The sequence below is a fragment of the Leucoraja erinacea genome, chromosome 13 (assembly GCF_028641065.1).
Source record: "Leucoraja erinacea ecotype New England chromosome 13, Leri_hhj_1, whole genome shotgun sequence".
Classification (NCBI taxonomy): domain Eukaryota; kingdom Metazoa; phylum Chordata; class Chondrichthyes; order Rajiformes; family Rajidae; genus Leucoraja; species Leucoraja erinaceus.
In genome coordinates this window covers 30,932,551-30,946,018 of record NC_073389.1, presented here as the reverse complement: position 1 = coordinate 30,946,018, position 13,468 = coordinate 30,932,551, and the positions used below count along the sequence as shown (strand labels likewise).

General features: G+C 43.2%; 1 protein-coding gene across 5 annotated transcripts in view; it reads right to left on the bottom strand.

Moving 5' to 3' along the window:
- akap11 (A kinase (PRKA) anchor protein 11) overlaps nt 1-13,468 on the bottom strand; it is a 55,586-nt gene that overhangs the window by 5,118 nt on the left and 37,000 nt on the right. For 3 of the 5 annotated variants that reach the window (XM_055644781.1, XM_055644782.1, XM_055644784.1), the window contains 4 exons: nt 12,000-12,158; nt 8,039-8,122; nt 6,045-6,091; nt 1,746-1,906 (listed from right to left, as the gene is read on the bottom strand). In XM_055644781.1, the coding sequence (XP_055500756.1) occupies nt 1,746-1,906; nt 6,045-6,091; nt 8,039-8,122; nt 12,000-12,158 (451 nt within the window). Of the gene's footprint in view, nt 1-1,745; nt 1,927-6,044; nt 6,092-8,038; nt 8,123-11,999; nt 12,159-13,468 lie in introns of those variants that run through there. The other 2 variants (XM_055644783.1, XM_055644785.1) reach the window with 2 other exon arrangements.

Below are 13,468 nucleotides of genomic sequence, written 5' to 3'. Positions count from 1 at the left end.
TGACACCTGAAACAGCAGATGCAGTAGATGAAGTTGGAGGAGGTGCAAGTGAACCTCTGCCTCACCTGGAAAGACTGTTTGGGTCCTTGGATGGAGTCGAGGGGGGAGGTAAAGGAACAGCGGTTGCATCTCCTGTGATTGCAGGGGAAAGTACCTGGGTGGTTTGGGTGGGAAGGGACGAGTTGACCAAGAAGTTATGGAGGGAATGATCTCTACGGAAAGCAGAAAGGGGAGGGGAAGGGAAGATGTGGCCAGTAGTGGGATCCCTTTGGAGGTGACGAAAATGTTGGAGGATTATATGTTGTATACGATGGCTGATGGGGTGGAGTCAGTGGGTTCGCAGTAGATGTTGGTCAATAGTCTGTCTCCTGTGATGGAGACGGTGAGATCTAGAAATGGTAGGGAGTTGTCAGAGATTTGCATGCAGGATGGAAATTAGTGGTGATGTTGATGAAGCCAGTGAGTTCTGTATTGGTGCAGGAGGTAGAACCAATGAAGTCGTCAATGACCGGAGGTAGAGAAGGACAATAAACAATCATGATTCTTTGATCTGGATACGCCCAGGGAAAATAATTTACTTGCACTTATTTTAATAAATTCCTTCATCATTTTAATAATACTGGTTTGATCACCTGAAAAAATACAAATTTGTGCCAACATATCCTTGTGGTGCAGGATCCACAAGACAACAAGTTGTCCATATTTATCTGCTATTATTTGCTTGTTACCCAATTCAACATATCCCTGTGGTTTTGTAACTGTCCTGTATACATCAGTGTTTCTCAACCTACTGGCATTTGCAGACTTGGGCGTGTAGCTCTCTACTCATTAGTAAATATTCTGAAAAAGTGTCTTGGAGCGTGGAGGAAAACATTCATGTCCTTCTGCCAATTCGCAAAGCTTTCTTTATCTTTGCCCACCTACCAATTAAGTTTTGCTAATCTCTCAGCCTTCCGAACCTCTGTCATGGCCACTTTCAAGTACATGTTCTTTAGCTGTTGGTGGTTTCCTCAGAGCATGCGACATGGCCTACTTTTCACAAAATCACATTGTCTCTTCAATTAACAGATACCAGCCCAGGTGCTCATTCAGTTACATTGCTCTCACAACAGATGAGGAATGTTCACACAAACCGCAATAAACTTGGTCTAGTCATCAGGCTTTTCTCTCTCCCCGATTAAATAATGGACTTATTTTTGTTACTTACCAACTAAATGTTTGTAACTCATAACTGATGCTGCTGTAATTTACTAATTTTTCACAAAAGTATAATTTCTTCTGTGCTGTGAATTTCTCCTTTATTAATTTTTAAATGTATTACATCATCTTTCTCCACTTAATTTATTTTGGGTCACTTTAAATCCTACTATTTTTCTTTCCCCAGTGTAAAAGTGGCTAAATGGACTCATGTTACATTCCTGCCAATTCTTTGGTCTATTATGGTTTTGCTAACATTTACTTTTAATAGTATCATATTCTCCTTTGGAACTCTGTTGTAAAATTATATTTCAGCATTGAATAATCCCACTTTTAGTTCTGTAATAACTGCAAAGATGTTGGATTGAATGGTCATTATGTGCTCTGCGAGTGCGAAATCCACCTCAATTTCATCCATTACAGCAAACTTAGCTCAACGTAATTGAAATGGAAACTTAGTAAAAGATACTCAAGGCAAATGTGGTAGAGATATGTAGAAGAGCAATTGAATGGCCTTGCCAGCGTATAATTATTGTGCACATACTTACATTCAATAGCTCATCTTCAAATGGTTCCTTGAAATATACTAAAGATGCATGAAACTGCGATGCTGCTATCCACTGCAACACCATTCGTAGCTGCAGATCATGGCTACTGGTCTCCAGTTCCACATTTAGAATCAATAACGCTTCCTGTGCCAATATTAGATCTACAAGTGGGGAAAGAGTGCTAATAATGTAGATCAGAATTAATCACTAAATGAATATGGTTTGTAAAAAGAAACTGCCCATTTCAATAATAAAAAAATAGAAAATATTGCAACGGCTATAAGAGTAAAGACAAAGTATAATACTTCAGATTTCTGGTATTTGCAGTGATTTTTTTCCCATTATAATGTCTGGCTGTAATGAGGCAATCAGCAACCTGATGATTAACTTTCACAGACAAAAGCCTATACAGGTGCACAACCTTTTATCCGAAGATCCAAATAACGAAAACCTCCGAATAGCGGCCATTTTTTCGGTCCTTGAAGAAAGGTCCTTGAAAACGTTCACCGAGGGCGGCCCGCAGAGGTGACAGCGGAACCTCCGGTCGGTCCTCGAAGAAAGGGGAACTAAATCCCCATTCATAAAAGAGACGGTGAGGGTATATTGCGCGGGAGGGTTAATAATTGACAATATGCTGCTACCTGCCCGCTGAGTTAAAAAGTTGCCACGGTAGACTCACGATACACAGTGTATCGTGAGTCTTGTGTGGGAACTTTTTAACTCAGCGTGCAGGCAGCAGCAGATTGTCGCTCCATTCAGTTTCACCCCACCTACACCCCTCTGCTTCCCGGCCATGTGCGAGACCCCTTCCCTCCCCTCTCCAGCTCCCCGCCCATTGCACTGGAGCGGGGGCTTTGCACTGTCTTCACGTCGGCGATGCTAGCAGCACAGTGCAGTCACCGGAGACGTCAGGACCAACGGGACACCGACCCCCAGGCCCACCTCAAGCACGGAGATCCCAGAGACCCACAGCCAGCAGTAGCCCAGCCCCGTTCCAACTCCAGAGGAAAACTGCAAACTGGCCGGAGACGTCAGGACCACCAGAAGCCGTTCCCCGAGCTGCGCCCCCTCATCTGGACACTGACCCCCCAGGCCCACTGCAAGCACGGAGATCCCAGATCAGCAACTCCAGCCCAGCCCCGTTCCAACTCCAGAGGAACACGCTCCCCGTTGGGGCAGAAGCTGATGGTGTGCAAGGGACATCTTGGTCTTGGGGTCGCGCAGCTCGGGCTGTGGGCGAACTGCCACTTGTCGCCGTAGCGGCCCATCGGGGAGCGGATTCCTCTGGAGTTGGAGGGGGAGGGGGGTATTGTGCTGTTTGATCGCCCCCTGCTATCCCAGGGACAGGGAGACAGGACGTTCACCGAGGGCGGCCGCAGAGGTAACAGCGGAACCTCCGGTCGGTCCTCGAAGAAAGGGGAACTAAATCCCCATTCATAAAAGAGAAGGTGAGGGTATATTGCGCGGGAGGGTTAATACTTGACAATATGCTGCTACCTGCCCGCTGAGTTAAAAAGTTCCCACGGTAGACACGATACACAGTAGCAGTAGATTGTCGCTCCCTTCAGTTTCACCCCACCTACACCCCTCTGCTTCCCGGCCATGTGTGTGACCCCTTCCCTCCCCTCTCCAGCTCCCCGCTCATTGCACCGGCGTGGGGGCCCATCGGGGAGCGGATTCCTCTGGAGTTGGAGGGGGAGGGGGGTATTGTTCTGTTTGATCGCCCCCTGCTATCCCAGGGACAGGGAGACACAGCGGCTTTTTAGACTGGTGGGCAATCACTTCTAAAGTTCTGCCCACACAGTCAGTACACCTCTCCTACACTGCATTTCATACAAACATTTATTCTGCAAGAAAAAACTACACTGAAGACTCAAACTCGCGACCGAGTAACTGCCGGGATCAAGGCGCAAACTCGCGACCTTGCGGATATGAGCCGGGCACTCTACCACTGAGCCAGCCATTAAAATCTACGCAAAAAAATTTCCATTCCGAAGACCGACAAATTCTGAATTACGAAAAGTGTCTGGTCCCAAGGCTTTCGGATAAAAGGTTGTGCACCTGTACTAGAAACATTGAGGCAAATAAAACCTTCTACAGGTTATGGATCTACAAAAGAGAAATAATATGGCAAGCTGCGCCAGCTGCTGACCTGTAATGTTTGCAGTCCCCATCAACTCCCTCACCCAGATTCTGCTATCGTGTGCATATGGGACAATATACCGTGACCAATTAACCTACCAATCTCCATGTCTTTAGGTGTGAAAGGAAACTGGAGCACCCACAGGGTCACATGGAATGCACATATACTCCACACAGGAAATTGGTCAGGATTGAATTGTGGAAATGTGAGGCAGCAGCTTTACTAACTCCGCCAGTGTCCTCCCAATTTTGGCTCCAATGTACATTCTTTAGCATACTCCAAGGAGTCAGTAATGCAAAATTTCCCTCCAATGTTGTGGAAGCGTAATGATCTTCCACCATTTCATTGGTGGCAACACTACTCAGTATTTGGGCGTGTTCGCATTTCAAGTGTCACATTACTCTTTCTTCATTGTCCTCCTCAGGGTAGCGTCTTATACTCAACAGTTTTTAATTGCTTCAATGGCATACCTTTATTCAACAAATTGGAAGCAGTTGCTAACGATTGCTGTATCTAACTTCATTGGATAATGAAATAGTCAGGGCCCACAAAGTAGACAGTATTCATCAGCTCGGCTGATAAATGATAATTAATCTGCGCATTACAAACCCACCTCCAACCAAAGACTTACCATCTCCAAGCCTTCCATTAGAGATATTTTGTGAGGGGAGGGTTTATTTAGCAACCAGAAACTGGATTTAGCAATCTCGTAAAGTCAATCCCCATGGTTAGGTTACTTTACAAGTTTTGCTTGCAGCATATTCATCATAGAGATGAGAAACACTGCAGGCGTTTCAGACAGGTTTAGCATTTGATGAAGCTTCACACAGAAGTATGGTAAATAATTGTTGCATACTTCAGTGGACCATGTACTTCAAACAGCAGCTGACTTTCCACAGGAACAAGCATAGGTGTCCTAATATTTGACGCTGAACGATATACATGCATCTAAGATTACATTTTCGAAACTAGGGTGGCATATAGGGTAACCTAAATGTTTGAAGACTACTAAAGGGTCTCAAACGAGACAAGGTACAGGAAGATCTATAGAAATTAATAGACAAGCGAATTGATAGTGAACAAAAATGTAACTGAATAGCAAACAAATGAGTCACCATAAAGTATAATGTTAAGTGCTAAAAGGAACTGATGCTGGGAACTGTGGTGAATCTGATGAATGTAGTTTTTCTAGATGGTCGTCGATATTTAGTGGTACAGCCAGGTACGATGGATCCAGCAATTATCAATGAAAGTGCCAAGTGAAAGTCAGTGATACTGCCTCAAACTCCAGCGACCTGGCTTTGATCTTGACCTGGGATGCTGTCAGTGTGGAGCTTATATGTTCTTCCCATGTCCCTGCTTGTTTTTGTCAGATGTTCCTTTTTCCCCCCATACTCCCAAAGATGAACTAATGAGTTCAATGGATACTGTAAATTATTCCCAAGCATAGGCTGGTCCAAAAGAATAAAAAGGGAGTTGATGGCCATATGAGTTGCAAAGATACATAAAGGAGGAATGGGAATCAGGATTGCTCTGTTGACAACCGGCGTGGTTGAAGGAAGTTTGAGTAACGGATTCAAGTTTGAGATTCTTTCTTAAAAATTATGATCTTGTCAGATGAACTATAATAATAATAATAATAATAATCTTATTTATATAATACATTTTTAGTCAACTTGCATTGACCCCAAAGTGCTTCACATAATTACATTACATTTACACACAGGCAAAGGCGGGTGAAGTATCTTGCCCCAAGGACACAACGACAGTATGTACTCCAAGCGGGATTCGAACCGGCTACCTTCCGGTCGCCAGCCGAACACTTAGCCCATTGTGCCATCTGTCGTCCCACTAACAATGTTTTGTGAATAGTTAGGTTTTAGTTTGTACCATGTGCTTTATTTACTTGAAATTAAATAAATAGTTCTTTCCAAGAGCAAAAAATACTGGATTGGCTAATGGCCTTGTTATGTGCTGCAAGAAATCATATACATTACTGATTTATATTGAAGATCTGCCAATATTAATGATTTGATCTGAGTTTCGGATCTTGACGAGTGAGCTCGTCATATCTGCAAACATCCCTGCTTTTGTCACCTTTGCTTCTGTTACATGGTTACCATGTTTTGTGAATAATGTGGAACTTCATACTTTACCTTCAGAAACGTCTTGCACTGCTTGCTCTTTATCTTCACTATTATCACTAAAATCATGGAAAATATCATCATTTAGTGCTTATTTTAGCATTGACAGTGCAAACGACATTGCTTAGATTTAGAACGCAAAAATAAAACTAATTACTAAATTAAAAAGGCACATGCATAAATGCATCTACAGTTAGCAAAGAATTCGATTTTAAATACTTCTCATGTCATTTCAATGTTAATAATTTCAAAAGTCTGTGGAATGATAGTCTTCTCTGCCTCCACACTTGCATTCACCAATTTCCCATGTCAGGATCGCAGTTCAAAAGTTATCTTTCCGAACTGTAGGTGCCCAAAGGACCACAGCCAAACTCTTACTATTTCACTCTATAGTCCAGGTCTATTTGTTTCTTTCTCCTCCAGTTGCCACAGAATCATTTATCGACATATTAAAAGTCCATGCTTCCATACATTTCTAAATATATAAGCATGTCAAATATTGCAATGATCACCTACTAACTGATAACTAAAGTAAGCTGCCATTCAGCCTATTGTTTTCTTGTCCTAGAAACATAGAACATAGAAACATAGAAATGAGGTGCAGGAGTAGGCCATTCGGCCCTTCGAGCCTGCACCGCCATTCAATATGATCATGGCTGATCATCCAACTCAGTATCCCGTACCTGCCTTCTCTCCATACCCTCTGATCCCCTTAGCCACAAGGGCCACATCTAACTCCCTCTTAAATATCTCCAATGAACTGGCCTTCACTACCCTCTGTGGCAGAGAGTTCCAGAGATTCACCACAGAGAGTGTGAAAAAAGTTCTTCTCATCTCGGTTTTAAAGGATTTCCCCCTTATCCTTAAGCTGTGACCCCTTGTCCTGGACTTCCCCAACATCGGGAGCAATCTTCCTGCATCTAGCCTGTCCAACTCCTTAAGAATTTTGTAAGTTTCTACAAGATCCCCTCTCAATCTCCTAAATTCTAGAGAGTATAAACCAAGTCTATCCAGTCTTTCTTCATAAGACAGTCCTGACATCCCAGGAATCAGTCTGGTGAACCTTCTCTGCACTACCTTGTCCTGTTTGACAAGGTAATGTCATATTGTCCTGTCTCCAACCTTATTGCCAAGCATTATTTCCAAACAATGTATTTGGCCTTTTTGCACAATTAGCAAATAAGCCCTGAAAAGCTGGGTGACATTGGGCCAAATTTCATGGTAATAATAATGACGAGGCTCTCAACATTCACAATAATTACAGGGTAAAGGCAATGGCAAATTCTATCATCCCAACAAAAGCGATGGAGCAAAGGTCTGCTTCTCCAGAGGATTATAATATTCTGCAATAAACTCAATATCAAAATAACTGCAATGGTGTAACCTTGCAGTAAACATTCAATAGTTTCACACTGCAAAGGGAGCCAGGAGTAGAACCATTGGAAAACAAGACTTTTAATGCATCAAATAAGACAGCATTTAAAAGAAATTCCACAAATAAACAGCTTTCAAATTCACCTCCCTTGGTTACCTGTAGTGTTGGAGATAGGACTACAATCTAGTGTCAATTCTCCCATTGGTTTCCTTAGGAGGTATAAACCGTATTCAGTACAATCGGTAAAACCATGTATTTAGTTAGTTCTGATCACTTCTCACATCATGCTACTTAATCCCCAAGTTACCAGATATGAAATACCATGAGAAGTAAACTACAGGAGGAATCAAATGGGCAAACACTACAAGTCCCTGCAAAGAATCAAACAGCGCATGCACTGATAAAGAAAGCAACAAGCTGAAGTTGGTTTGTTTGGAGGCGACTAATATCAAAAAACAATCTTTAAAGTTGTACCATGTTTTGAATTTACATGTATTTACTCCACAAACCTGTTTTTAGGCCTTTTACTGTTTTCACATGCATAAAAAGTGTGCGTCAGTTCCAAAGCCATGCTCTCATGCAATCAATGAAGCCTCCTAACCCAAACCAGTTTTCATTTAGGTCAACCAACCTTTCTGATGGTGGAAAGGATATATTCTCCTCAAACATATCTCCTTCTAACCCCAGACTGCTCCAGCTACTGCTGTTGCCATTACTGCCAGAAAGGGAAAAAAAGTGGTGGATATTAAGTGCCTGAGTATAGTTTCTTATCCCCTACCCTATCACCATCATATGGTCAAAATATGCATTATAAGTTCTAGAACAGAGGTGGTGCATTTTCCATTGTTGATCTGCACCCATATTCAACAGAGATTTTTTCACATGGTTCGCGGATTCAAGCAACCAGTCTATTTCCCCCAGGGTTGGCTGAGTTTAAAACTAGAGAGTATAAGTTTATGTTGAAAGGGAAAAGATATAAAGGAAGCGTGCTTTTCACACAGGCGGTGGGTCGGTATATGGAATGAACTGCCAGAGGCAGGTATGATTACAATGTTTAAAAGATATTTGGATAGGCACCACAAACAGGAAATGTTTAGTGGGAGAAGGGCTAAATGCAGACGTGGGATTAGATCACGAAGGCACTATGGTCAGCATGGACTAGTTGGGCCAATTTTCATGCTGTATAAATCTGGGACCCTTTTTTTGAAAATATCTGAAATTGCCTATATAAGAATAAATAAATACGATTATTAAACCACGTGACAAGGTAACAATATTACAAGAAACAACCTTCTCTGAAGGGAGTCCAAAACGAGGGAAGATGCTCTTAAAATTAGACTGAGCCTATTTAGTCATTGAGGTTGAGCAGGGTAATGGAAATCTGGCACCGCCACTTTCCACAAAGCTGTTGCTCAATTTAAAATGTAAAGATCTGTTGGAATTACAATAGTAAGTGGTATTATATGTTGGACAACGGAGGCAGGTAATTGGAGTTAAGATCTGGATCAGTTGTAATCTAATTGAATGGTAGAGAGGGTTCAGAGCTGAATGGTCTATTTTTCTGAGAGCCCCAAAAATACAACAGCATACAACCTTGAGAGCCTCTGCAGTAGAGCAGATCAACCCAGACCTTGGGTGCTGCTGGCACAGAGTTTGTACGTTCTTTTGGTAACCCAAGGAATGCCCTCTGGTTTCCTCTCACATCCCAACTCTACGCTGGCAGGTTAAGCGTAAATTGTAAATTGTCCCTAATGTTGATGGGCTACATGAGAATCAGCTGGACATTGATAACATGTAACAATGAGGAGAGTGGGAGAATGGGTTTGCTCTCAGAATTGGCATTGACTTAGTGGGCCTAAAGGCCTCCTTGGTGCCTTAAGGAAATGTGAGTGAAAGTTACTTGTTTCTTGGTCTCCATCCCTTTCCAGGATGCACCCGATCCAAAATGATGAAATGTAAGTGATACCCTCAAAGCATGCTGAAACAGATTTAATTTCAGGTTTTTAAATGGAATGAAATAACACCTTTTCAAAGGTACTTCACACTAATTACAGAGAGCTGTAACAAAACTCCTTTGGGTGCTTCTAAAGCGGCTCAATAGAAGTATAGTTGAAGACTTACATCAACCCATGTTTGTATGACATGAACAAGCTCTGGCAAGTAAACTAATGTGAGTCCATTAACATGTCAAACTAGTAAATGTTTTACTTTCATTGTTCAGCACCTTTTAACTGTCGGTTGTCTCAAATACTGAACAGTATTATTTAACATGCTGAGAGGAGACAGATTAGATTGTTCATTTCTATACAAAGGCAGGGCAGGAACTGATTGATCAATTTAAGGGCACATCAACCTTGTGTAGAACAACATGCAGACAAACAGCCACGTAAATGCAAAATAAAAAAAATACTGCAGAATCTGGACATCTGGAATAAATACAGTGAAAGCAGGAAACAGTCAGCAGGTCAGGCAACACCTGTACCAAGAATCAGAGCTAATGTTTCAGATATGAGACTTTGTCAGAATTCAAGATGGCAGTGTATTATAGCGAGGGTTTTGCATCTTTATGTAATCAGTCATTTATCATAATTGCTTTTAGCACGTTGAGCTAGTGTCAAACAATACCAGGTTGCATAAAACTTTCAACCTTTTCCTCAGACCACAGTATGTGCGCCTACAGAACAATGTCTCAAGCACCATCCTGAGCAGCACAGGGGCTCCACAAGGAACTGTGCTGGCTCCATTCCTGTTTACCATCTACACAGCGGATTGTCAATATAACACCAACAGCTGCTTTTTGCAGACATTTTCAGATGACACAGCTGTTGTTGGCCTCATCAAAGGGGGCATTGAGGAGGAGTATAGAGACACAATTAACAACTTTGTGGAGTGGAGTGCACACAATAACCTCCATCTCAACACCACAAAAACGAAGGAGATAGTTGTGGATTTCAGGAGGGGGAGGAGGAGGACTCAACCAACACCAATCACCATCAGGGGCACTGAGGTGGAGGTGGTCGCCAACCACAGATACCTTGGTGTGCAGCTTGCCAGTGAGCTGGACTGGAAGAGTCATATGGAGGCGGTGTACAGGAAGGGACAAAGTCAACTGTATTTTTTAAGGCGGCTAAGGTAATTTAATATCTGCCAACCCCTACTGTGCAGTGTCTAAGAGTCAAGAGTCAAGAGTCAATTTAATTGTCATTTGGACCCCTGGAGGTCCAAACGAAATGCCGTTTCTGCAGCCATACATTACACACAAATAGACCCCAGACACAACATAATTACATTTTACATAAACATCCATCACATAGCTGTGATGGAAGGCCAAAAAAACTTATCTCTCCACTGCACTCTCCCCCCCCCCCCCCCGATGTCAGAGTCAAAGTCAAAGCCCCCGGCTGGCGATGGCGATTGTCCCGCGGCCATTGAAGCCACGCCGGGTGGTGCGAGGTCGCACACCGGGTCTTGGTGTTGGAGCCCCCGGTGTGCGCTCGCAAAGTCCCGCGGCCATTCCAGCCGCGCGGGGCAGTGGTGTTAGGCCCCGCTCCAGGAGCTCTTCAACCCCGCAACTCGGGCGGGAGAATTCGCCGTTGCAGGAGCCCCGAAAAGCGGTCTCCCTCCAGGGATCCGCGGGCTCCCGGTGCCGCCGTCCGCAGACCCGCAGTAGCAGCCTCCGACTCAGCAGCAGCAGCGGCAGCAGCAGCAGCAGCAGCGCTCCTCCACCGCTCCACACGCTCCGGTCTCGGCCAGCTCCGCGACGGCAACGGTGAGTCGGCACCAGAGTCCCCGGCTTCTTCCCGTTGGAGGCCGCTCCTCGTTGCGGCCTCAACGACAACTGAGACCCGACGAGAAAAGGTCGGGTCTCCAGTGCAGGGAGAGATTCGTCTACCATTCAGTGGTGGCCAGTGCTCTGTTTTTTGCTGTGGCCTGTTGGGGAGAAGGCGCCCGCATAGCGGACAAAATCAGACTGGACAAGCTGATCAGGAAGGCCGGCTCAGTGGTTGGGGCTGAGCAACTAACGGTCCGGCAGGTGGCGGAGGCCAGAACTCTGAACAAACTAGGTTCAATAATGACCAACCCCACTCACCCACTCCACGCCCTGAAGGTGATCAAGAGCAGCATCTTCAGTCAGAGACTGATTGCACCAATGTGCAAAACGGAGAGATATAGGAGGTCTTGTATACCTGCTGCTATAAGGTTTTATAATGCACAAAAATAATTTTGGATTTTTTTTAGTATTCATTCATTGTATTTTAACTTATTAAGTATTGAAGCTATCTGTGGAAATGTGTGGTGTTATGTCTGCCTTGAAGCTGTTGTGGCACTGTAATTTCCTGTAAAGGATTATTAAAGGTTATTCAATATTCAATAGGTCTTTGACAAACTCTCGCACTTGAAATACCTGAAAATGTGACATTTATGTCATACAATAATCTGGTGTACATAACATTTCTGCTTTTTAGAAGTACTTATTAATTACTGTAAAAGAAAAAGGTTATAGGTGGAATTCTATTTTAAAATAATCTAACCACAGGAAAAACATGAGCCGTAACATGTCAACTGATATTTATTCATGTGGTTGCAGTTACCTGTCACTGAGATGCAGGAAGCTGCTTGTTTCATCTGGGTGCTCGTCTTCAAAGCTCAGATTTGACCAGCTGCCAGTGCTATCATCACCAGCGCTCAGGCTAAGCTGTTGGCTGGTTGTTGTAGAATCAGTTGACCGCAATCCATCCTTGAAACCGCTGCTGCACACATAAAGCACAAAGACCTTAATATCTTATTTTAACAGTACTTGTACAAAAATAATCTAATTGACTTTTCAAAGAATCAACAAATCCAGTATTTTATCTTCCTGCAAATGGCAGTTCAGGACAACATAACTTTCACAATGGTAAAACCGCCACATGCATACACTACTTCTGAAAATGAAGAGCTTGTAATATCTTTAATGAATGAAGTGTCATAGGCACATCAGTTAAGGTAGTACAGAAACCAAGTATTAATGTGTCAGAGATGGCCAAAAATAGTTTTTAAATATTCAGTGTATTATGTGGGTTAATCTAAAATTTGAATTTCTAGGCCGATATATTATCGGCCCCATTGTTTGGACATTTTACCATCACTGAATAGCTCCTAATGCCGTTGTAAAAACTCCATAAAGATCATGAAATCCATTAGCACTCGTTGACAAACAAGTGTCACCTGGTTCCTCCATGTTATACTACTTTCATTTGGGAACAATGTGTGCCATTGGTCAAATATCTTGCAACACCCAGCACTTCGATACATAGCTGGGACTTCATCAGGCAGTCCTTAAGACAAGCACACAAAACCCACCAGGATTCATACCAAGAGACTGCAGTTTCATACAACATGTTGCCCTTGTACTTCTGAAGACAGTCAGCCTGCTCCTAGGCTTCTTGATAGGGACTTCAAGTGACTGATAGGTGTCCTTGTTCCAAGAGCACCACAGATTAGGTGGGGGAAGACAATTATTCATTGAAAATATTGCGTTCCTTTTAATACATGTTGGCTACCCTGATCAAGATCCTGCGGGACTGCAGCCAGGTGTTTCTGGTAGGGCAAGCAAGAGGTCTTAATAAGAACAAGTATAGCCCATGAATGCCTGTCATTGGGGTAGCCTGCGATGCAGGAAACTGCCCATTCCTTATCTGCCCGCTCTTCTGGTTCACAGAGAAGTGTTAGATCGTCAGGAGGACTGAGTGCCAATAACCTCCCTAATACATCAGTGATCAGTGGCATGCAGATACATATGGCTATATGTCTACGAATGCAGATTTGTGGTGATTTGCCCTTTAAAGAATATTTGTCATTTTATTAGTAAAAATTCAGATTCTCTGAAAGTGACCTGTCATTATTCAGATCCAACTGGCTGAAAATCTTGCAGGTGGCAAATTGAGGGTTGTGCTGCGTAACTCATCCAAATGAAATTCCAAACAGCCAATATCATTTAAATTAATTTAGAGCTGGAAAAACTGAGGTAGGGAACTAATAATTTTCCCAAACAACTTAACTTACACTGTTAATGATTGGC